The sequence below is a fragment of the Pantherophis guttatus genome, chromosome 8 (genome assembly GCF_059756535.1).
Source record: "Pantherophis guttatus breed Tessera chromosome 8, ASM5975653v1, whole genome shotgun sequence".
In the NCBI taxonomy this organism is placed as follows: domain Eukaryota; kingdom Metazoa; phylum Chordata; class Lepidosauria; order Squamata; family Colubridae; genus Pantherophis; species Pantherophis guttatus.
The window spans coordinates 59,396,000-59,422,276 of NC_142070.1; the positions used below are offsets into that span (position 1 = coordinate 59,396,000).

Genomic DNA, 26,277 nt, shown 5'->3' on the forward strand with positions numbered 1-26,277 from the left:
CTATGAATACTGTAGCTGTTTTCATGGGAAGACACAAGCTTTATTCATTTGTGGGTGCTTTGCTAGAAATTTCTTGGCTTCACTAGCTTCTCATTCTTTAAAGCTGAAATCCTTTTCCAGCTAAGTGCTTTAATACTAGTTGACTAGATACCTTATAAATTTAAAATTAGGGAGATGCTTAGAAATACCAGATATACAGATTATCTGATACTCAAGACAATGTATAAAATTAACTAGGTGCAATTTCCTTAAACAGCTTGTGGCTACAGGTAGTCCTTGATTTACAGGCATTCATTTAGTGATTGTTCAAAGTTACAACAGCACTGAAAAAAGTGACTTATGACTGTTTTTACCTTATGACTGTTGCAGCATTCCCATGGTCATGTGATCATAATTCAGATGCTTGGCAACTGGTATGTATTTATGATGACTGCAGTGTCCTCAGAACACCTTTTGCAACCTTCTGACAATAAAGTCAATAGGAAAGCCAGAATCACTTAATAACTGTATTACTAACTGCAGTGCAGTGATTCTGGCAACTATGGCAAGAAATATTGTAAAATTGGGCAAGACTGACTTAACAACTGTCTTGCTTAGTAATAGAAATGTTGGGCTCAACTGTGGTTGTGTATAATAACAACTACCTATATAACAACTGTTGTCCAAAGAGGTTAAAGTAGCATCACCGATCATGGATAGTTCCATTATCATTTGGACTTGTAAACAGGTATAAAAGAAAAGCTGACATAAACTCTTACTCTTAACATTATTAGCAAAGCAATATTACTTAAATATGCTATTATGGCCTTAGTTTGGCATTAAGCAAAGACTTAGATTTGAGCTATCTGAGCAAATTAAGTTCACATCTGATAATGACTTTTTGGAAAGGGCTTATTAGACAAGTGTTTCTTAAAGTATAATCCAAGATTCTCCAAGAAATCAAAATTATTTGCCAGATATTGAAGATATTTGTAAAAATTTAAAACAGCTCTTTATTTTTCTTTGTTAAAAATATAGAGTTTTTATTTACGTTAACGTCTAATGGGTTTATAATATGATTGATTCAATAAATATTTTACAAATGTGTCCATTTTAATTTTAATTAAGCATAATATGGCAAATATCAGCAAATATAACCCATAAAACAAAAGCCCCTTTGGGGTCCTCCATCATTTTTAAAAACAGGAAGGGGTCATGAAAACAAAAAGTTAAGGAAGTTTGTCTTAGACTGAAAAGAAAGAGGTCACTAAACCTCAGAAGTCTGAGGAAAAAAGTTCTGATGCTTGTCAGTGTCATAGTTATCTATAAATGGACCACCTTAGAGGTTCATTGGAACCATATTTCGCAGAGCCCTTACAAAGTTGCTGTGCTGAATCCAGGTGCAAGACAGTGCATGCAAACACAATATGGTAGCCAAAAAATTACTACAGAATATACAGTGACCAAAGGAGAAATGAGCATTTATTACATAGTTATTTCAGTAGTGTTCCAATATTGTTGATGGTCATTCATGATAGTCATACAAAGTGCAGATTATTTTTCACTGGAACACTAAATTAGTCACGGTGAAATTGTGTTTATCTTGCACCTTTGACCCCATTACTTGCACTTTGGTCACTGATGAAATCCATTACATGCTTCAGCAATTGATCTAGTAAACACAGGTCATTTTATTCAAATGTGACTTCAGAAATGACTTCTTCTGAAGGAAAAGCATTTGTGTGTGTTGTGTTTGATGAGTGTAAACCAGTCCCTAAATGGTAATTGACCTATTGTGTTCCCCCCCTCAAATAACAAAGAGGTAGTTAAGTTCTTTAATTTAGAAATGAACTATGGAAAATATAGATAGTCCTTGACTAATGACCATAACTGAGCCCGACATTTCCATTGCTAAGTAAGACAGTTGTTAAATGAGTTTGTCCCCATTTTATAATCTTTTTATCACAGTTGTTGAGTAAATCACTGCAGTTGTTAACTTAGTAGCACAGTTGTTAAGTGAATTTGGCTTCCCTGTTGACCTTGGTTCTCAGAAGGTCACAAAAGGTGATCACATGATCCCAGGAAACTGCAACCATCATAAATATGAGCCAGTTGCCAAGGTCTGAATTTTGATCACATGACCATGGGGATGCTGCAACAGTTTTAAGTGCAAAAAATGGTCTTAAATCACATTTTTCAGTGCTGTTGTAACTTCAGATAGTTGCTAAACGAATAGCTGTAAGCAGAGAACTACTTGTACATTCATTGCAAATGAAAAAAGAGCATCTAAAATTTTACAACTTCCAAGGGAAGTTAAATGCTGAGTTTTCAGTGACATAATAAATACTTGTTAAAGAGGAGAAAATGGAGAAAAACAGGTTTATCTGAAATGTTGGAATTTCCTCTGAAATGTGAAAAACAATTGAGATTCCAACTATTTTTTTAAACTGCAATGCAAGCACCACCTGTTCAAATTGCAGGATTCATGGGAGAATCTCAGAATCTTGGTGACTTTAAAGGGGCCTCTCTGAATCAACAAAGGCAGGCTATGTAATCATGGCACATTGAAAAAGAAAAATAGGGATGGAAATGAGAACGTTGAAAGACTACTCCCATAGCTTTTCTTAGTTTCTTAGAAATTCTGCTTTTCTGGAACAAAAGGAGGAATTGACATCTTTTTTCTCAGAACTTTTAGATGAATTTTATTTATGTAATTTTATCCCACTGTTTAATATTAAAAGCATTCAAAGTGGATTTACTTGTTTAGAAAATATTTTTTTAAAGCACCTTTAGGAGCACAAAGGAATTTTCCATTTCTGAAATCAATCTTGGTGCCCAGTTGTGATATTTGCATCCAGTTTGATCTTCCCAGGTGGAACAAGTATATAAATTGCAGGGGAAGTGCTGAACGCAAAAAAAACACATCACTTCCACTCTGGTCTAAAATTACTGCTTTGCTCATTGACTTCTGTCTTTCCCAATAGGATTTGATGTGTTTCCTTGTCTTCAGCTTGATTGAATCAATTAATTATCTCTAACTCTTACCTCATATTCTATCACTGCTACAACATAATCTAACTTGGATGGAGCTTGTGGCAAATTTAATTCTTTTCTTCCTTTATAGCAGGTATATCAAACTCGCGGCCCACGGCCTAGATGCGTCACGTGCCCACATCCGGTTTAGTGAAGGGGAAAAAAGTCCTGATATGTCATGTGATGCTGCTGTGATGCTGCAAGTTTGACACCCCTGCTTTATAGCACTCAACATTTATGGCACTTCTTGGGCTCTGGGTTTTAGGAAGCACTGGACATGACATACGCCTGCTTATCTCTCACTCTGCCTGGTTGAACGTGCTCCAGTGATGCAAATCTCAAGCTGTTTGGGCAGTTACTTACTGATAGAAGCCTCTCTGGAGCTGTTTTGAGATGACATACTGTAGCAGAGGATAACTTGCTCTGTTTATTCCAGGCCTCTACAAAGCTAAATTCATGTCTGTGTCTACTGTCCAATTAGCGAACCCAAAACAAGGAAACACTCTTGGGAGAACTGAATTACCAAAAGTAAAACTTTATTGGATACACCATGTTGATACTGAAGAAACAAAACCAGCTCTGATATCCCGTGCAGATGCTCGCCCTGTTAAACAATACTTTCTCCTCCTCCCTACCCCTGGTTGATAACATTGTCCAATTATGAGACTGTCTTTCGTTTCAATCTCCTACAGTGGTGACTTTGCTGGCTCCCTGCTCTCACAATCTCTGCATACATTCTCCACATTCCATTTCCATACCACCAGTTCATTTGCAAGTTGAAAAGCATTAGGTTTGAAAGAAGTGGTTCAATCTTGACAGTCTGACAATCATGTAACAATAAACAATTTTGTAGTTGGATTTTCTTAAGCATGCTTTTAGTAATGGTAGATTCACTACATTCCAGCTGGAATCTGAGTACAGTCATACCTTGGCACTCGACTACTTCAAAACTCCTTGAATTCGTATTTGACATGTTTTGAAGCAGAAATCTTGTCCAGGTGCTCATCTTTCTCCTGGTAGTCAACATGCAAGGAAGAACTTGCTGTTGTCAGCTGCCTTGTGACTCGCTATTTCTTCCAGCTGAAATGATAAGTCACATGGTTTTCTCGCTACCTGTCAGTTTTGATATTCAACATATCTTTCAGAATGGATTACTGATGAGGACCGAGGTACTATTGTATAATTAATGATAAAAGAGTTTGCGTGCTTATCTGCATTATTTCTGGAGCATTTTTGGAAAGCAGTTGATGTTATCCATGAGAAGGATTGTAGTTGAGGCCATAGTGTATTGTCAGTATGTATGAGAGTTCATGACTGGCAGCGACATGGTAACAAGGTCAGCCAATGAATAGGGCATAGCAACAAAGTCACCCAGTGGAAGCTGAAACAGGAAGGAACCTGAGCATGGCTCTGTATTAAGCTCTGTGCTCAGCTCTAAAACTGAAACTAGTCTGCTGACTGAAACTGTTCTTTCCTCTGTCTGTGTTTTGCTTGTAACTACTATCACGTTGGAAGAATTAGCCATTGGTATTGTATATTTATTTTCATGTGTTCTATTATACATAAAGAAAAGTTAATGAATCCTGCTGAATCAGTTACCTGTGTGTGCTTTCTGGATTTGATTGCTGCAACAAACTCTGACATGTATGACCAACTCTGAGACTCAATATTCCAGGAACTATTCCAGATCCTTGGAAATAGAGGGTCATAGGAAAACCTATGGCACTGAAGAGATCCTATTGGTCCAGGACACAATAGAATAGGAGCACTTCATCTTTATCATCATCATATCCCACCTCTATTTTGTTCAACTCAAGATAGTGTACATAATGCTTCTGCTGCTATTTTCTCTGCAATAATGACCATGAGAAAACTGGGAAGGAGGGTACAGGTACTACTCAGCAACCTTTGAAGACTTTTTGTCTGTAGTCTCTACAAATGTTGTAATGATCATACAGAAGTGAAGGACAGAGCCTACTGTCCCTATGCCCCTTCCCCTGATGACTAGTGGAGTGGGGGCAGGCTTGCTTCTCTACACAAACAGGAAACCAATAGCGACCTTTAAACTTTCAAAAATACAACCAAGGGGGGTTTCCCATCCCACATGTTCCATAAAGCTCTGTGTCAGTAGGCAAGTTGGTGTAAAATGCACATCCCATTTTAAAAAGACTCCTTATGGCGGAATTTTTAAGTATTGAAATAATTTGGTTTTATTTTTTAAAAAAATGTTAATTAGTAATTATATTTGTCTACACTGATAAGTATTTATTTATTTATTTATTTATTTATTATTTATTGGGATTGTTTGTAGTTTATTAAGAAGTTTTACAATGAAACCTGGGAAAGAAGATATAACCAGTCAATCACTGAGCAGTCACTTACCTTGCTGTGGACTTTATCGGTCTCCATTTTTGCTGTTGGTGGACTTCTGGGTGCATTAATTGTTACTCCAGCTGTCAAGTATTTTGGTCGGTAAGCATTATATTGAAAACAATACTCTGCATATTTTTCTTTTCCTCTAGCTGATAATATTTTTGCATCTCTTTGCTGCCATCTAGTGGCCATCTAGTTATAGGAATTCTATTTACGACAAAATTGATTACGATATTTATTTCTCAATAAATCTAACAAGAATGTCCTGATATATGAACCCATAATTCTCCTCAAACCAAGTGCAAGAGGATTGGTTTATATCCTATACCAAGAGTAGACAGTTTCTCTCACATTTTCACCACCAACTACTATTTGTATTGACATTGGAAGTGTTAAATAGAAATATTAGGCAAGATATAGAAATTAAAGGTATGGAAATAAAAAAGGAACAATATAAACTACAGGCATTTGCAGATGATTTTCTTTTTATGTTGGAAGACCCACAAGAAAATGGACTTAAACTAATTACAAAAATAGAAGAATATGGTGAAGTTGCAGGACTGAAAATAAAGAAAAAACCAAAACAATAGTTAAAAATGTTACAGACATACAGAAAAAAGAACTAACGAGGAAAATAGGTATACAGATAGTCAAGAAAGTTAAATATTTAGGAATTCAATTAATGGCAAGGTGTGTAACGATTAAAGAAGGTAATTATTATAAATTGGCGCAACAAATTAAAACTGATTTGGAGAAGTGGAAAATCTACAATTAATCATTGATGGGAAGAATAGCCACTATAAAAATGAATATCTTGCCAAGATTACTGTATTTATTTCAAACAATACCAATAAAACTGGAAAAAATACTTTGAAGAATTAAATAAAATAATACTAAAATATATTTGGCAAGGGAAAAAAGCAAGGATAAGTTTGAAAATGTTGCAAGATTCTAAAAATAGAGATGGTTTTGGGCTACCAGATTGGGAATTGTACTACCAGGCTTCGACACTTATTTGGGCGAAAGAATGGACCTTGGAGGGACAAGTACTTGAACTAGGTTGGCATGCTTTTTTATGGTATGGAAGAAACAAAATACATAGCTATTTCCAAAGACACTATGTTAGGAATGCATTATTATTAGTATGGGAGAAAATTAAAGAATCACATTATTTGAAAATACTGGTCTGGCTCTCCACAATGGAGGCACTGATTTATCCAAATGTTATTGATATAGAGAATATTACCAGATATAAAGATGTTTTAAATGAAAAGGAGGAACTTAAAACCAAGCAGGAACTAAGTGAGCAAGGGATTGAGATAACATGGTGGTCATATGTGCAGATACAATCTGGATATGAGAAGGATGTTAAAATGTATGGTTTGTATAAAGAGAGGAGACATATTGGAAAACATCAAGCCCATCAGAATAAGTTGCTATTTAGAATGACATGGAATGACATGGAAAATAGAAAAAGGAAAAAAGAATAGAGAGCAATTGGAGTTACAGAAACAGGAACATAAATCACTAACATAAGCTAACAGTGAACCATAAAGATAGATATATGAGTAAGACCAAACAAGGAAAAGTCAAAACACAAATAAGAACATGCATTACAGTTGCGATACCTTTGACAAAATGTATATTCAAACTCTTTGTTTACATGTTTTGTATGTTTTGTTGTCATTCGTTTTGTCTTGTTTGACTTTTAATGAATGAGACTTCGTCGAAACGTCGCCAAGACACTTCCAATTTTACGTGGGAGAAGACCCGAATAACCAAAGACCTACATACAAACACCCGCGAAAACCTGAGAAAACATATATATATATATATATATATATATATGTGTGTGTGTGTGTGTGTGTGTGTGTGTGTGTGTGTAGGTCTTTGGTTATTCGGGTTTTCTCCCGCGTAAAATTGGAGGTGTCTTGGCAACGTTTCGACGAAGTCTCATTCATCATCTTCAGGCTGGTGTTTTCGGCTTCGTGCTTCTAGGAGCAATGTGTGTGATCGCAGCTGTTTCTTCCTTTTAACTGCCAGTGGGGCTGTGAACTGATTGGGTGGGAGCTTGGCTGTGTTCTGATTGGGTGGAGGTGTGTTCTGATTGGTTGGGGGTTTGGCTGTGCTCTGATTGGATGGGGGCTTGGCTGTGCTCTGATTGGATGGGTGTGTGTTCTGTTTAGGTGGGGGCTTGGTTGTGCTCGGGTTAGTCTGAGTAACAGGGGGATTTGAGCTGGTGAGCTGTGTTGCTGTTGTTTGGCTTCGTGTTCGTGGCCATGCCACCTCTTCATGGTGGGTGTCAGTCTGCTTCATGTATGGATTGGATTGGTGTGGACATTTTTCTGATAGAAAAATGTCCACACAGCATGTCCACACAACGTTTCGAGATAGAAAAACATCCACACAGCATGAATAAACAAGATGATACCTCCCGCCTACCAGCCATTTGGAAACCTGCCCTTATTGACAAACGAGTCTCTAACACAAAGAATGACACCAGACCCACACTCACGAGAGCCACACAGGATGTAACCACCACACATCCACGCAGAAAGCAGACCCAAACTGATGATGATGCACGACCACAGACCAGAAGCCAGACCACAGCTGCATCATTAGCCCCTTTAAACCCCTCCAATCCATACATGAATCCATACATTTGTATATTTGTATATATATATATATATACATACATATACATACATATACATATACATATACATATACATACATACATACATACATACATATATCTTTTTCTTTTTCGTAGGCTTTTATGTGCATATTCTTTCTAGCCAGGTTCCACCTACGTAAGCTAAGTTGTTCCACAGCCCTAGTTCTGTGAAATCTCATTCACAAGTTTCTGGGCTTTTTGTATCCTGCTGAAAAGCAACAACTCTCCCAAATTATATATATATATGAATGACATTGAATGCTAAGCTTGTCCCTTTAAACATGGACTGCCTAGGCTCATAATGACAATTATGAAAAACGGCAAATGTAAATCTTCCATCAATCCATGTGATCAATCAGTGCCAAATACCAGTGACGATGGATTTACAAATGCCAGCTGCTCTGGGGACACCATCTGAATATTATTATTATTATTGTTGTTGTTGTTGTGAGATTCACAGCCTTTGAGGCTGGTTAATAGCTCAGCAGCTTGAGTCCTAACCAAGGACCTAGGAACTGTTAAGGTATCGTCGGAGGATGTAAGCTGTTCCAAGTAAGGTGGTTTTTTGTAGAGTCAAAATGTTCAAGTCCGGCAAATTTAGAATTTCTAAATAGCGGGGTAGCCCTTTGGGTGTTGCTCCAAGGGCTCCAATTACAATTGGGACAACACACGATTTCTTTTTCCACAGTCGCTCAACTTCAATTTGCAATTCCCGGTACTTTGTGATTTTTTCTTGCTGCTTATCTTCAATCCGTGCATCACCAGGTATTGCAATGTCAATGAACCATACTTTTTTCTTTTCAACTATTATTATGTCAGGTGTGTTGTGGACCAAGTGCCTGTCAGTCTAAATCCTAAAGTCCCACAAGATCTTGAGTTTCTCATTCTCTAAAACTTTCTCAACCTGATGTTTCCAGTGGTTTTTGCTGTACTCAAATCCAAACTTCTGGCACAATTTCCAGTGAATTATCTTAGCAACACGGTCATGGCGTTGTAGGTAGTCAGTTTGTGAAATTTTGCTGCATCCACTGATCAGGTGGTCGACCATCTCATCTTTCTCATTGCAGAGGTGGCGTTTGCTGTTGGTGGTAACATGTTGAATTTTTGCCTTCATGCAGTTTGTGGCTAGGGCTTGTTCTTGAGCTGCCAAAATAAAGCTTTCTGTTTCTTTTTTCAGTACTCCTGATCTTAACCAGTTCCAAGTTAGTTTTTGGTCAGCTTTGCCTTCAATACTTTTCAAGTATTGGCCATGCAGAGCTTTGCTTTTCCAATTTTCAGCTCGCTGCTCAATTACTTCTTTCTTATATTCTGCTTTTGTTTTAGTTGTCTTTAAAAAGCCTCCTTCCTGCAGAGTATCTAATCACAGGTATAGCCCAGGTATTTATGGCTTTTATGATGTTTCCTCCACTCAATTTGGACATTAATATCTTACGAATTCACCGAATGTACTTGGCTGAAGTTGATTCCTTGACTTTATTATGCATTAAGTCAGAGGCTTCTAAAATCCCCAAGTACTTGTAGCCTTCTTCTGATTTTACTGCCTTTATCATTTCTTCATTCTCTAGTTCTATTCCATCCTCTTCTATGATCTTGCCTGTTTTAGTTGCTATTGTTGCACATTTGTCATTATTATTATTATTATTATTATTATTATTATTATTATTATTATTATTATTTTTATACCGCCCTTCTCCCGAAGGACTCAGGGCGGTGCACAGCCAAAAAATAAAACCAACAAATATATAAAAGTTAAAAAACAGTTTAAAAAACATATTAAATAATCTGGCTGCCATGTGTTAAAAGCAGAAACAACCCATTAAAATTTAGTATTTAGGCCAGCCCAGCTTGATGAAATAATAGCGTCTTGAGGGCCCGGCAAAAGGTGCGTAGGTCAGGGATCATACGTATCTCCATGGGCAATTCATTCCAGAGGGCAGGTGCCACCACAGAGAAGGCTGTCCCCCTGGGGGTCACCAGTCGGCATTGTTTGACTGACGGCACTCTGAGGAGTCCCTCTCTGTGGGAGCGTATTGGCAGAAGGCGATCTCGTAAGTACCAAGGTCCTAAGCCATGGAGTGCTTTAAAGATGGTGACAAGCACTTTGAATCGCATCCGGAAGACCACCGGGAGCCAGTGCAGCTCGCGCAGGAACGGTGTTACATGGATGCGCCGAGTCGCTCCCATAATCACCTGCGCGGCCGCATTCTGGAGCAGTTGGAGCCTCCGAGTGCTCTTCAAGGGGAGCCCCATGTAGAGAGCATTACAGTAGTCTAGACGGGAAGTGATGAGGGCGTGAGTGACCATGTGCAAGGCGTCCCGGTCCAGAAAAGGACGCAACTGGTGTATCAGGCGAACCTGATAAAAAGCCCCCCTGGCCACAGCCGTCACATGATCTTCTAAAGACAGCCGTGCATCCAGGAGGACACCCAAGTTATGAGCCCTCTCTGAGGGGGCCAAGATCTCACCCCCAATAGTCAGCGATGGAGCCAGCTGGCTATATCAGGACACCGGTGTCAGGGCGTTGATTAATCAAGTGAAAGAATGCGGACATGCGTAGTAAAATACTGATAAGGAACTTGGCAAACTACAGTAAGTCTATTAGTCCAAAAATAATGAAGCTCAGCTGGGAAATAAAAAAACGCAGTGACAACCAGGAACCACAGCCACTCGGTCTTGGAGGGGTTGAATCTGAGCTTGTTTCTCCCCATCCAGATCCGCATGGCCTCCAGGCACCGGGACATCACGTCAAGGGCATCATTGGGGTGGTCCGGGGTGGAGATGTACAGCTGAGTATCATCAGCATACTGATGACACTTCACCCCAAAACCACGGATGATCTCACCCAGCAGCTTCACAGAAATGTTGAACAGGAGGGGCGAGAGGGCTGACCCTTGTGGCACCCCACAGTCAAGGCGTCTTGAGGTCGACCTCTGTCCCCCCGCCGTACACAGAATGTGTACGGTCAGAGAGGAAGGAGGAGAACCACCGCAACACGGTGCCCCCCATTCCTAACCCCTCCAACGGGCGCAGCATGATACCATGGTCGATGGTATCAAAAGCCGTCGAGAGGTCTAATAAGACCAGGACAGAGGAACAAGCCCTATACCGAGCCCTCCAGAGATCATCAACCAATGCGACCAATGCCGTTTCTGTGCTGTACCCGGGCCTGAAGCCCGACTGGTATGGATCTAGATAGACAGCTTCATCCAGGTACTGGGGGAGTTGTCGCGCCACCACACTCTCAACAACCTTTGCCACAAAGACGATAGTTTGCTAATACAGCCGAGTCCAGGGAAGGCTTCTTGAGGAGGGGCCTCACCACCGCCTCTTTCAGAGCAGAGGGAAAGAAGCCCTCACTCAAGGAAGCGTTAATAATCACCTGGAGCCAGCCTCGTGTGACCGCCCGGGAGGCCAGCACCAACCAGAAGGGACACGGGTCCAATAAACATGTGGCAGCGCTAAGTCTACCCAGAATCCTGTCCACGTCCTCGGGAGTCACATGGTCAAACTCCTCCCAGATAACACTCTCAAGACCCACCTCCGTCACCCCATCTGAACCTACCAAATTGGAGTCCAGACCTTCCCGAATCTGAGCGATTTTATCATGCAGATATTGCACAAAATCCTCTGCCCTACCCTGTAAGGGGTCTTCCCTGCTCCCAACTGAACTAGGGAGCGGGTCACCCTAAACAGGGCGGCTGGGCGGTTCTCTGCAGACGCAATAAGAGCGGAAAAATAATTCGATTTTACCGCTCTTATCACCACTAGGTAGATCTTAATAGGAGACCTCACCAGTGTTCGGTCAGATTCGGAACGGCTGGCCCTCCAATCGCTCTCCAGGCGTCTTTTCCGGCGCTTCATCTCCCTCAGCTCCTCAGAAAACCAGAGAGCCAATTGGGATCAGCACTGGGTCAGAGGCCGCAAAGGCACAATGCTCCAACGGCCGCCCTATCCCAGGCGGCCACCAGTTTTTCAGTCGAGTCGTGAGCCAGAGCCTCAGGGAATGGCCCAAGCTCTGTCAGGAACCTATCTGGATCCATCAGGCACCTGGGAACAGAACCACCTAGTCGGTTCCATCTCCCTGTGGCGGAGGGTAGCGGCTTGAAAGTCTAGTCGAAGGAGTGAATGATCTGACCATGACAAGGGCTTGGTGACTATATCCCCTGTTTCTAGATCATTCAACCACTGACCAGAGACAAAAGCCAGGTCCAGAGTGTGTCCCCTCGTGTGAGTAGGGCCTTGAACTAATTGGGTCAGGTCCATGGCCGTCATGGAAGACATGAACACCCAAGCTGCCTCCGATGTTTCACTGACAGATGGCAGGTTGAAATCCCCCATGACTATAAGTCTGGGGGTATCCACCGCCACCCTGGCTATTACGTTGAGCAGCTCAGGCAGGGCCGCCGCTACATGGTAGGGAGCCAGGCACGCAATCAGCAAGCCCATCTGAACCCCACGACACCACTTCACAAGGAGGGACTCACATCCGGCTATCTGAGGTACAGTGGCCTCCCTCGGACAGAGACCTTCTTTAATAATAGCTGCCACCCTCCCGCCCCTACTCTGGGCCCTCGGCTGATGGAATGCACGGAAACCTGGTGGGCATATTTTAACAAGGGGCACCCCCCCTCCGGACCCAGCCAGGTCTCCGTAATACCCGCCAGGTCCACTCCCCCCTTCTGGATAAGGTCATAAATGTGGGGGGCTTTATTTACCACGGACCTGGCGTTGCACAACATCAGCCGGAGGCCCAGGCCCTGAGGATCTGTGCAACCCGGGGAACGAGAAGAGCATTGGGGACCGGAGTGCGCAATCGCTCGAAGACAGCGAGTGCACACTTCCAGAACATGGTATGGCCCCCTGGTACCACTGTATTGATAATTGTATGGCTGAAGATCACAGGTCGACTCCCCCATGGTATCAAAAAAGTTTTAGACTTGCCCAGCATTGTTTTTGATTCAGATCTGGGGACAAAATAAAATTGCATGTACTTGCAAGAGAATTGTGCATGGATTGGCCAAGTTCACTCTCCAGGTTCTAACTTCTTACAGCTTGAGGTCTTCTTGTAGGCCACTGAATCTACAGATGTGCTTACTATCTACAGCAGCAGCTCCACTAATTTAGGCAAATCTCTTCCTCAGAGGAGGCAGAAAGGATTGGTTGGAGAGTATTACTGGGACAGAAATAGAGCAATACAGCCAGATAAAATGATGCTCCCAATTCTGTTTCCTGGAGTTTCTCCTTAAATATTGGGTATGGTAAGGGCAACCTGGAACCCATTTCTACGTCCTACAACTGTTTACATATGTGACATGCAAGTGTGGCAGTTGCAGGAATGCAGTGTTGTAGAACAGTTTGTTGTCATAAAAGTAAACCTAATCCATTGCTTTTACCTCCAAAACAATACTTTATCAAAGGGAGCATCACCCACCAGTCAGTTTTGCTTTTCTCTTCCTATGGTTTGGTTTAGTTTGGTTTTCTTTATTTTGGATTAGTATTATTTGCTTGGATTTTTTATTTTATAGTCTTACTTTTTTAAAATTATTATTTAGACTTCTATACCGCTTCATAGTGCTTTACAGCCCTCTCTAAGCGGTTTACAAAGTTAGCATATAGCATATTGCATATTAGCATATTGCATTAGCATTAGCATATTGCAATCTGTGTCCTCATTTTACCCACCTCGGAAGGATGGAAGGCTGAGTCAACCTTGAGCCGGTGAGATTTGATCTGCTGATCTGCTGAACTAGCAGTCAGCTGAAGTAGCTGCAGTACTGCACTCTAACCACAGCGCCACCTCTGCATTTATTATGTGAAGTATCTCAAGCTGACTAACACTGGCCTGCTTTCTTTGGTTCTCAAGCTATTTTGAACCTACAATGCTCCTGAATACCTTTTGATGATAGAATTTTGCTTCTTCACAGTGGACATTTTGGTGTAATGTAATAATCATAGTATCATAGGGCTGGAAGGGGCCTTGGAGATCTTCTAGTCCAAACCCTGCCCAAGGCAGGAGTCCTTATTCCATCCCAGACAAATGGTTGTCCAATCTTTTATTGAAAACCACTAGTGATGAAACATCCACAACTCTGGGAGGCAAGCTATTAATCTATTGATTAATTGTTTTCACTGTCAGGAAATTTCATCTTAATTCCATGTTGAAGTTCCCTCTGATTAGCTTCCACTCATTGCTTCTTGTCTTGCCCTCAGGTGCTATGTAGAATAAATCAACTACCTCTTCCCTGTAACAGCCCTTCAAGTATTGGAAGACTGCTATCATGTCACCTGTGAGGGCCACATAGGATGGACTTTGTAATACTTGAAACATGATTTTTGTAGTACTGTTGCATTGGCTGACTAACATGGGTTTTCTTTTCTTTTAAATTTGTTTTTTCAAATGTATTACTAATAATTTGCCAGAAGTCTTAACCTTCAAAAAAAGCCTCTCTTTTGAGAGCAGGGGCCCTCAGACCACTTGACATGGAATGACCCTTATCCTTTTCATAGGGAGACCCCATTTTATAAGAGTAATAAATAGTTTTTAAATGATATTCTGACTTGGTTGCATATTGGAAAAGATAAGCTGAGGCACAACCTAGAGCCAGATTAAGCCTTCTCTTAGTTAGGATAAATATACCTAGTTCTCTTAGCAGTTCATTGTACAACTTAGCCCCCAACCTCTTATTATCTTTGTTGCTATTCTCTGCACACTTTCTAGGCCTCAGCATCTTTTTTTGAATCATGGTTACCAGAACTGGACACATTATTTCAAGTGTGGCCTCATTTGAATTGTATTGATTATTGAGCAGTATTAACACTTCCCATGATTTTGATTTTGATTTTGTTGGTTTGACTTGTTTGGCAACTTCATCACACTGCTGACACATACTTAAGCAGGTATCCACCAGGACTCCTAAGTCCCTCTCACAGGCTCTACTGTTGAGCCAGGTACTAGAACAGCAATAGACTTGTATACACTTCATAGTGCTTTACAGCCCTCTCTAAGCAGTTTATAGAGTCAGCATATTGCACCCAACAATCTGGCTCCTCATTTTACTGACATCAGAAGGATAGAAAGCTGAGTCAAATTGAACTCCTGGAATGAGCAGTGAGTTAGCCTGCAGTACTGCATTCTAACCACTGCACCACCACAGAATAATAGAGTTGGAAGGGACCTTGGAGGTCTTCTAGTCCAATCCCCTGCTAAAGCAGAAGACCCTATACCATTTCAGACAAGTCCAGTTCCATCTTAAAAGCTTCCAGTTATGGGTCATCCACAACTTCGGCAGGAAGGCACTTGTTAATTGTTCTCGCTGTTAGGACATTTCTCCTTAATTCTAGGTGATTTCTCTCCTTGATTAGTTTCCATCCATCATTTCTTGTCTTGCCTTCTGGTGCTTTGGAAAATAAGTTGACCCCCCCCCTTCTTTGTGCCAGCCCCTCAAATATTGGAACACTGCTATCATGTCTCCCCTAGTCCTTCTTTTCACTAAACTGTTTTTCATAAGTTTTAGCTTCCACCCCCACCCCCAATCATCTTTCTTGTTCTTCCCTGAATTTTTTCCATTGTCTTAACATCTTTTTATATTGATCTTGAATCTATCCCTCTATTAATCCAGACTAGGATTGCATTGGCTTTTGTGTATGCTGCCTCACACTGTTGGCATATATTCAAGTGATTATCTACTAGGACTCCAAGATCCCTCTCACAGTTACTGGCCAAGTTTCATCTAGACTGTACCTGTGCAATTGGTTTTTCTTGCCCAAGTGCAAAATCTTACTTCTATCCATAGTGAATTTCATTTTGTTAGATAGGGCACAGTGTTCAAGTCTGTCGAGATCCATCTGAATCTTGAGCCTATCCTCTGGGGTGTTGGCTATTCCTGCCAGCTTAGTGTCATATGCAAATTCAATGAGTTTCTCTTCTATTCCCTCATCTATATCATTTATGAAGATATTGAAGAGTACTGGGCCTAAAACAGAACCCTGCCCACCTCCCTCCATGTGGACATAGTTTCATTAAGGACTACATGTTGAATATAGTTTGTTTATCAGTTACAAATCTATCTGGTGGTAATGCTGTCTATCACACATTTTTCTAGCTTACCAAGAAGTAGGTTGTGGTCTACTTTGTCAAATGCCTTACTGAAATCCAAGTATATGGCATTTCACTGGTCTAGTAATTTAGTCACTTTGCCAAAAAAAATGAAAAACGAGAGAGAGAGAGAGAGAGAGAGAGAGAGAGAGAGAGAGAGAGAGAGAGAGAGAGATCCGACCCAACCTCGGAGAGTTATACCAGGGCTGGCAGCGGTGTGCTTCAGTGCCTGGCCAGTGGGGCACTTCTCACTCGGCCGCTTTCCCTCTTTCTTCTCCCTGCTCCTCCTCAGACAAAAGCTGCACTTTTCATCTGTCCATTGCAGCACAGTGCCCGGGATCTACTTTGACAAGTGGCGGGACTTGAGGGATGGTGAATCCCTGTTTGTGGCACGGTGGAGAAGGCAGAAGATCAGACCAGCCTGGCGGGTGTGGGGTGGGAAACCGAGCAGCGCTGAAAGCAGTTCTCTGTCTCTCTCTCACACACACACACACACACACTCAAACACAGAGGTTTGATCAGATTGTTCTCTCACCCCACCTCATAGTGGTGGCACCAACCATGCTCTCCACGGCGACCTGCACTGCTTCGTCCTCCACCCCACCCCCCCCACTGCCTCGCTTCATTCGCCTTCGTTCTTTGACACTTCTCCTTGCTCGCCACCATAACAGAGCAGGAGGATGAGCAATGCATTGGTGTGGCAGCCACAAAGTGAGGTGGTGGGAGGTGAAAGACAAAATGAGGTAGTCTATCACTGAACATTCAACATCATTGAATGTGAGAGAGATCAGTGGAAATTTTTAAGAAGAGACTGGACAGGCATTTATATGGAATGATAGGGTCTTCTAGTTGAACAGGAGGTTGGACTAGAAGACTTCCAAGATCCCTTACAACTGTTATTCTGAAACCTGCACAGTTCTGGGGCTGCTGGTTGTCTCACCTAATTTAAGATAAATTCTGAAGAGACTCCCTGGCAAGACAGTTACAGTCAGATTCATTTGATCTACAGTATTTTGTATCCATGATTTTTAACTATCTTTAGCCTTTCTATCCATGGGTTTTTAGTTTGTCTGTTTTCCATTGCCTTCTCCTAAGCAGTTTGAAGGATATTTGTATACCCTTAATTTTGGCATTATAGGCATACTTTTGGCTTACTCTATTTGTCATGACAACTTTTACTTATTTTATTTTATGAAAAACTGTTTATCTGGCAATATAAGGAGGTAATAAGTAATTTGTTTCTTTTCAGAAAGCGAACGTTGCTGCTAAATAACGTGTTTGCCATTGTGGCTGCATTGTTTATGGCCTTCTCACTGCTGGCAGGAATCTTGGAAATGATTATTTTGGGCCGATTCATAATGGGCATTGATGGAGGTATGATTTAATTTATGCAAGAAACTGATGTTTAGTGAATGTTCTGCAGTCCCTGCACACTAGTCTTTTAACATCTCAACTGAATTACCTGGACCTGGAAAAATAGGCTGAATTCTTAAGAAATAATTTTTTTGATGCATTTTTTTTCTCGTTGACATTTTTATTTATAAAATACAAAATACAAAAGAAAATATGAAAACAATGGGGAGGAAAGGGGGAAGAAAATTGAGGATGGATTAAGAAAAAAGAAGCATTGACTTCCGACTCTCTCTGTTGCAGTAAAATAAGGCATTAACATCAAATCACAACTTTTAGTTTTTTTCATAATAATATAAACTAGCCATTTCTAGAAGGATCTATCAGTCTCAGTGGTGGTATTCAAATTTTTTACTACCAGTTCTGTGGGCGTGGCTTGTTTGATGGGCGTGGCTTGGTGGTCATGTGACGGGGGTGGGTGTGGCTTGGTCATGTGACGGGGTGGGTGTGGCTTGGTGGTCATGTGACTGCGTGGGGTGACTAGGTGGTCATGATCCTAGTTCCTCCGATGAGGATTCCTGCCTCCGGACCTTTTGCAATCCGCAAAGGGTCATAGGAAACTAGATTCCATACAGCTCTGAACCCTTAAGTCAAACCAAATACAAGTGGTCCTCACTTGATGGCCGGTTGCTTAAAAAGTGTTCAAATTTATGACTGACCTTCCCAGATCTACTTGACCTGTTTTTGGAGTTTTGACAGACATGCACACACACACACACACACACACACACACACACACACACACACACTTATGACCAGTTGCAACATCCCACAGAGTCATGTAAGTGAGGTTTTCTATGTTTTTTGCCAGTTTCCAACAATTCTTTCTGGTTTCCGTTTAAAAATGTTTAAAAATTGCTGAGCACATTGTAAGCCGCCCTGAGTCTCCGGAGAAGGGCGGCATATAAATCAAATTTAAAAAAAAAATGTCCATTGGGGAAAATGGACTTGTTTAACAACCACAGTGTTCGATTAATGACCACAAGGTTCACTTAATGGCCATGGTGTTTGCCTAACTCAGGGCAGTACTCAGTAACCTTAAACATCAAAGAGCAATTTTTCTATTTTATTTATTTATTTATTTATTTATTTGATTGATTTGATTGATTTGATTTGATTTCTATACCGCCCTACTCCCGAAGGACTCAGGACGGTGCACAGCCAAACAATAAAATACATACATACAAAATTTAAAAAGTGGAATTAAAATCAAATTAAATAGTTTTGGCCCAGACAAATTAAAACCCCAATCAATTTAAAACCAATTTTAAAATTTGAATATATAAAATATAAAAAATATTAAAAATTAAAAATCTTTTATAAAAGAGGGAGAAAATTCGCCCGCCTGGTGAAATAAAAAGGTCTTTAGAGCGCAGCGGAAAGTGCGCAGATCCGGGATCCTCCGTATCTCCGGGGGGAGCTCGTTCCAGATAGTAGGTGCCCCCACAGAGAAGGCTCTCCCCCTGGGGGCCGCCAGTCGGCATTGTTTGGCCGACGGCACCCGGAAGAGCCCCTCTCTATGGGAGCGTACCGGCCGGTGGGAGGCTATAGGTGGTAGTAGGCGGTCCCGCAAGTACCCAGGTCCTGAGCCATGGAGCGCTTTAAAGGTGGTAACCAAAACCTTGAAGCGCACCCGGAAGACCACCTGGAGCCACTGCAGCTCGCGCAGGAGGGGTGTTACATGGGAACGCCATGTCGCTCCCATTACCACCCACGCGGCTGCACTCTGCGCCAGTTGGAGCCTCCGGGTGCTCCTCAAGGGGAGCCCCATGTAGAGAGTGTTAACAATAGTCCAGGCGGGAGGTGACGAGGGCATGAGTGACCGTTTTCTTTTAAACAGGTATCCCTCTCTGTCTCTTTTCTCCCTCTCTCTCTCCCCCCCACATCTCTTTCTCCTTCTCTCTCTGTCCTCTCTCTTTTTCTCTCATTTCTCTCTCATCTCTTTCTTTTTTTTCTCCCTATCTCTCTCATCTCTCTCATCTCTTTCTTTCTCCCTCTCTGTTTCTCATCTCTCCCTCTCTCTCTTCCTTTCTCTCATCTCCTCTCACTCATCTCTCTCTCATCTCTTTATGTGTATGTGTATGTGTGTGTGTCTTGTCTCTCTTCTTTCCCCCCTCTCTGTCTCTTGTCTCTTTCTCTCTTTCTCTCCCTCTCTCATGTCTTTCTTTCCATCCCCCCTCTCTGTGTCTCTTGTCTCTCTTTCCCTTCCCCCATCTCTTGTCCCTCTTTCCCTCCCTCTCTCCCTCCCTCTCTCTCTGTCTGTGGGGGTGGGGAAGGAACCTCTGAACTGGTGCTGGGTGGTGGGAAACTGACATCTGGAGGCCGATGAGCCAGGTACTGAAGACCAGATGGGGGCAATCCCGCAGTCTCCCCAAAAATAACAGATGTCTTGTCACTTGCGATTGCTTCTGGTGAGGAGGAAGAGAAGCGCGGTGGGAAGAGGCTTGGCGGGTGTCAGACGGGCAGCGAGCGCTTCATGGCTCCAAAGGGGGGTCGAGCCTCCCCGCTCACAACATCTTCACCTGAGGGCATCGCTGGCAGCCGCTTCCTGCATCAGCAGGTCTGTGCTCTCTTCCAGCAGTGCTCAGCCTCCTTGATGCGCAGAGGCAGGAGGTGGCGGTTTCTTTCGCTGCTTGCGAGGTGCGGGCGGCGAGCAGCAGAGTGAGTAAGCCAGTGATCTGCCGGCTGCCTCTAATCTGCAGTTTATAAACGTGCTCATGAGTAAACAGCAGATTAGAGGTGGCCGGCAGCGGGGGTGACAGGGGCATATGTACACTCCACAAGGACTTGGAGGCAGACACTGCGCCTCTGAGGAAAAGAGGCAGCGGTGAAGCCCTGGCTGTCACCCGGGAGGGGACCGCAGAGGGACACATCACATGCCCCTGTTGCCCTCTCTGCTGCTACTTTTGCTCTTGGTTTCTCGGCACTCTTAAAGTCAATCTTGAAGAGCTGGAAGACGTTTCCTTAGATTGCTGTCAAACTCATCTTTGGGAGAGGAGTAGGCTAGCCCCTGAACACTTCTTTGCTTCGTATCACAGAGCAAACACGCACAGTTGCACACACCTCATGGTGCACACACCTCATGATGTACATGTTTGCTCACACACGTTAAGGCCGAGAAGGAGAAGAAGACTTGGCTGGACTTTGGAAGAACTTTTCCCAAGACTTCTCGTATATTCAGGGGTTAGCCTACACCTCTCCCAAAGATGAATTTGGTGGTGATCTAAGGAAACGTCTTCCAGCTCTTCAAGATCTACTTTAAGAGCATCAAGAAGCCAAGAGCAAAAGTAGCGGTGGCGAGGGCAACGGGCGTGTGACGTGTCCCCCGTGGTCCTCTCCTGGGTGACAGCCAGGACTTCACCGTCGCCTCTTTTCCTCAGAGGCACAGTGTCTACATCCAAGTCCTTGCAGAGGGACACACAAACACTCCTGTCGCCCATGCTGCCAGCTGCCTCTAATTTGCAGTTTACTCATGAGCACGTTTACTTGTAAGCATGGTGCTCACGAGTAAACTGCAGATTAGAGGGAATCAGCAGATCGCTGGCTTACTCACTCTGCTGCTCGCCGCCTGCACCTTACCCGCAGCGAAAGAAACTGCCACCTCCTGCCTCTGCGCATCAAGGAGCTGAGCGCTGCTGGAAGAGCACAGACCTCCTGACGCAGGAAGCGGCTGCCAGCGATGCTCTCAGGTAAAGATGTTGTGAGCAGGGAGGCTTGACCCCCCTTAGGAGCCTCAGTTTACTTGTGAGCACCATTGGCCTTTCTCCCTGCCTCTCCTGGCCAATGGTGCTCACAAGTAAACTGCAGGTAGGATCTCCCGCATGCTTCCCTCGCAGGCCAGGCCAGCTTGGGGAAACACATGGGAAGAGCTCTGGTGCTGCGATCTCCCGTGCGCTCCCCTCCCTCTCCATGGGCATCGGTCCACCCACCACTGGTATCACCCCTCTGCCAGCCAGCGGCCCATCCACCCGCTGGCCAGTTTCATTTGGCCTTACCTTTGCCAGCAGCGGTGAGCAGAAGTACGCTGATAGATTGTGCAAATAGTGGCTGGGCGGGGAGAGTGAGCATCAGGCAGGTGGGGTGAGCGAGCGGGGACTGGGGACTGGTTTGGGGGCGTGGCCAGCCAGAGGTCGCTACCGGTTCAGTGAACCATGCCAAATTTCCGCTAAAATTCCATTTTTTTCTCCAAGTCTTTTTCCATTAGGCCCAAAAGGAAAATTTCTGGTTTCATCTTTATCTTCATTTTCAAAATTTTCTGTATTAAAATCATACTCCAAATTTTTTTTGCTTTATCACATGTCCACCATAGATTATAAAAAGTCCCTTCTTTAGTTTTACATTTCCAAAATTAATTTGACATACCATTAAACATCTTAGATAATTAAGTACCAATGATACATCATCTTTAAAAAAATTATAATTTAATGTACATTTTAAACCCTTCGTCCACATATTTTCTCATTGTTCAAGCATCACGTTATATCTAAAATTCCTTGCCCACTGAATCATATAGTGTTTTACATGTTCATTTTCCAAATTCAATTTCAATAACATTTTATAAATCTTAGCAATAATATGTTCATCGTTGCCACATAATGAAATTTCCAATTTATTTTTAACAGTCAAATCCATAGCTTTTTAGACAATTTAAATCTTTCTTTCAGTTGTTGATAAGTAAACTAATGGCAAACATAACCTTCTGATTCAAGTTCTTCCCTCGGCTTTAATATTGGATCACCAGAGTTGAAAGATTAATTTTGCCATATGTCAACTAGTCTGGCTTCGCCACCATTTCTTTTCTTTAAAAAAAGCTTCCTGGGGTGACACCCAAAGAGGGAACTTTGTAGAGAGACTTGTTTTATATTTATTCCAACTCTTAGTATGGCACGTCTAACATAATGATTATTAAAATCAACATGAACTTTAATTTTATCATACCATAAATAGCCATGCCATCCAAACCTTAATTCATGGCCCTCTAATTCAAGTAACCTCTTATTCGGGAGGTTCATCTCTTTTTTTAACCGGGCCAGAAAGTATGCATCAAAATACAATTTCAGGTCTGGTAGACCCAAAGCCCCTCTTTCCTTAGTATCTTGCAGTAGCTTATATCTAATTCTTGGTTTTTTCCCCCTTGCCATATAAACTTAGAAATATCCTTCTGCCATTGTTTAAATGGATTGTCAGTTGCAAGTATTGGTAACGTCTGGAATAAAAAAAGCATCTTTGGTAAAATATTCATCTTGATTACAGAGATTCTACTCAATAATGATAAGCAGTTTATCCCATCTTTATAAGTCCTGTTTAATATTCCTCCAAAGAGGAAGATAATTTTTTTGAAAAAGTTTTATATTTGTATTTATCAACATAACCACTAAGTATTTCACCTTTTTCTCAACCCTAAAAACAACTTTTTGGGCAATATATCACTGTCCTGAGAAGACATATTCTTGATCAACATTGTTGTTTTCTGTTTGTTTGCCAAAGCCCCAAATTCATTTAATTTCCTCATCAAATATTCTGTATTGTTTTTGGGTCCTGTAAAAATATAACCAGATCATCAGCAAATGCTCTCAATTTATAAATTTCTTTCTTAATATTTATACCCCTTATTTTATCATCTTGTCTGATATCTATATTCAAAACTTCTAATATCAAAATAAACAATAGAGGGGATTTTTTGAATTTCATATGACTTGGTTAGATCACCATGTATAACAATTTATGCATTCTGTGACATGTAGATTGTTTCAATTCCTTAATGGTGCAGAAATTCTATATCCATCAAAAATTAAGATCTAGAGGACATTGTTAAAGTTGACTTGATCATAAAATAGTGAATTTGCTAAATAATAGTGATGGGAACTTGATTGCGGAAAGAGGGAGGGTGTCCTCTTTCTAGAATAGGGAGATACAACCAGGTAGAAAAATTCCACAAGCAATCTGGCCCCAAGCCATGAAGAGACTTAATAACTGAATAACAGAGTTGGAAGGGACCTTGAAGGTCTTCTAGTCCAACCCCTTGCTCATGCAGGAGACCCTATACCATTCCAGACAAATGGCTGTTCAGTTGTTCTTAAAAACCTCCAGTGATGGAGCACCCTCAACTTCTGGAGACAAGCTGTTCCACTGATTAATTGTTCTCATTTTCAGGAAATTTCTCCTTAGTTCCAGGTGGAATTTCTCCTTGATACATTTTCATCCATTACATCTTGTCCTGCCTTCAAGTGCTTTGGACCTGGGTTGACCTTTGCATAGGTTCGCCTGGTGCACCAATTGCGACCCTACTTGGATCAGGAGGCTCTCCTCACAGTCACTCATGCCCTTGTCACCTCACGGTTAGATTATTGCAATGCGCTCTACATGGGGCTACACTTGAAAAGTGTTCAGAGACTACAGTTGGTCCAGAACGCAGCCACGCGAGTTGTCATGGGTGCACCTAGTTACACCCACATTACACCAATTCTCCGCGAGCTGCACTGGCTCCCTATTGGTCTCCGGTCACAATTCAAGGTGTTGGTTATTACCTTTAAAGCCCTACATGGCTCAGGGCCAGGTTATCTTCGAGACCGTCTTCTGCCACATAGCTCCCAGCGACCGGTAAGATCCCACAGAGTTGGTCTTCTCCGGGTCCCGTCAGCTAAACAGTGCCGGCTGGCGGGCCCGCGGGGGAGGGCCTTCTCTGTGGCTGCCCCAGCGCTCTGGAACCAGTTACCTCCTGAGATCCGGACCATCCCTACGCTATTGGCCTTCCAAAAAGTGGTGAAGACCTGGCTTTTCCAGCAGGCCTGGGGCCGTTGATCTCGCTCTTGTGATCTGGCGAGATCCGGCCATGAATGGTGTGAATGAGTTTTTAATGTTTTTAATTTTTCAATGTTTTTTTATAATGATTTTTTAAAATGTATTGTGAGCCGCCCTGAGTCTTCGGAGACAGCATATAAATTAAATTAATTAAATTAAATTAAATTAATTGTGTGACAACCCCTGAAATATTGGAAGACTGCCAGCATGTCACCTGAAGTCCTTCTCTTCATTAGACTAGTCATACATCATAGTCCTACATCATATATTTTAAGCCTCCAGCCCTCAATCATTTTTGTTGCTCTTTTCTGTGCTCCAGAAGTCTCAACATCTTTTTTTGTATCATGATGACCAAAACCTAACACAGTATTCCAAATGTGGTCTTACCAAAGCAGTATAAAGTAGTACTAAGACTTCATGTAATTTTGATACTATTCCTCTGTTGATATAGCCTAGGGCTGAATTGGCTTTTTCGGCAGCTGCACAATACTGCTGGCTCATACTTAAGTGGTTGTCCACTAGGACTCCTAGATCTCTATCAGTTACTACATTTTTTTTTGATAAAGTTTTTTTATTTTTTACACAAACACACATACAAACATACAATGTATTTTTTCTGAACAGAGTATTTGGCCGATTCACAAATTTAAACAGTTTTTAGTCATTTCAACTAAATTTACAATTTCCATACTTCCTTTTTGCCATATTTATTCTCATCTATTTTTTTAAAAACCAATATTACCCTTCATTTTCATCTCTGATCTTAACCAAATTCAATTTTTCCTTTCTATTCTATATTATACCCCTTCCCATTGTCACCTTTTTCAAACCACAACTTAATCATTCCTGCTTTCACCACAATATGCCATTAAAAATATTTCAATTACTACAATTTCCTTAGTTAAATTTAAAAGCATTCTGACTGTTGTTCTTTAATCATATAGCTTTCCCCATATTGGTGGTGCAGCCTCTTCCCGTGTGTTTCCCCAAGCTGGCCTGGGCTGCGAGGGAAGCATGCAGGAGATCCTACCTGCAGTTTACTTGTGAGCACCATTGGCCAGGAGAGGCAGGGAGAAAGGCCAATGGTGCTCACGAGTAAACTGAGCCTTGGTGGGGCAGCGGACTAAGTGCTGTTATGTAGCACTTAGCTGCCAGCTGCCTGCAATTAGTGCGAGTTCAAATCTCACCAGGCTCAAGGTTGACTCAGCCTTCCATCCTTCCGAGGTAGGTAAATTGAGGACCCGGATTGTGGGGGCAATAAACTGACTTTGTAGAAACACTGCTTATGGGGGGGGCCAAAAGCCCTAATAAGCAGGTATATACAAAAGAATGACGGCTATTTCTATAAGTGCATTGTAAGCCGCCCTGAGTCTTCGGAGGAGGGCGGCATATAAATTGAACTAATAAACAAATAAATAAATAAGTAAATATATTGCTCAAGACCGCAACTTAATCATTTCTACATATACCACCATATACCATTAAAGGTATTTCAATTGTTACAGTTTAAACTTATTCATATTTCTAAAAAGCTCATCATTATCTAAATTTGAAAAGTGCAAATGAAAATATTGCAATTATTATTCAATTCATTTTTACAATCAAGATTTTCCATTATTTCTATTTTATGTTGTACCTCTTCCCATTGTCATCTATTTTTATATCAAGTTAATTAATTATGTAGTATTACAATTGTTCAATTCTTAATCATTTCTGCTTTCACCATAATATACAATTAAAAATATTTCAATTAGTACAGTTTCCCTAGTTAAATTTTAAAATATTATAGCTGTTATCCTCTAATCATATAACTTTCCCCATATCTTGCTCAGTGCCACAATTTAATCATTTCTACTTTCACCACCATATACTGTACCAATAAAGGTATTTCAATTATTACAGTTTAAAC

At 41.7% G+C, this 26,277-nt stretch overlaps 1 protein-coding gene across 2 annotated transcripts in view; it reads left to right on the forward strand.

Annotated features, from left to right (window-relative positions):
• SLC2A9 (solute carrier family 2 member 9) overlaps window positions 1–26,277 on the forward strand; it is a 119,445-nt gene that overhangs the window by 11,102 nt on the left and 82,066 nt on the right. For both annotated transcript variants that reach the window (XM_087875263.1, XM_087875264.1), the window contains exons 3-4: window positions 5,324–5,484; window positions 17,407–17,531. In XM_087875263.1, coding sequence (XP_087731389.1) covers window positions 5,324–5,484; window positions 17,407–17,531 — 286 coding nt within the window. The remainder of the gene's footprint in view (window positions 1–5,323; window positions 5,485–17,406; window positions 17,532–26,277) is intronic.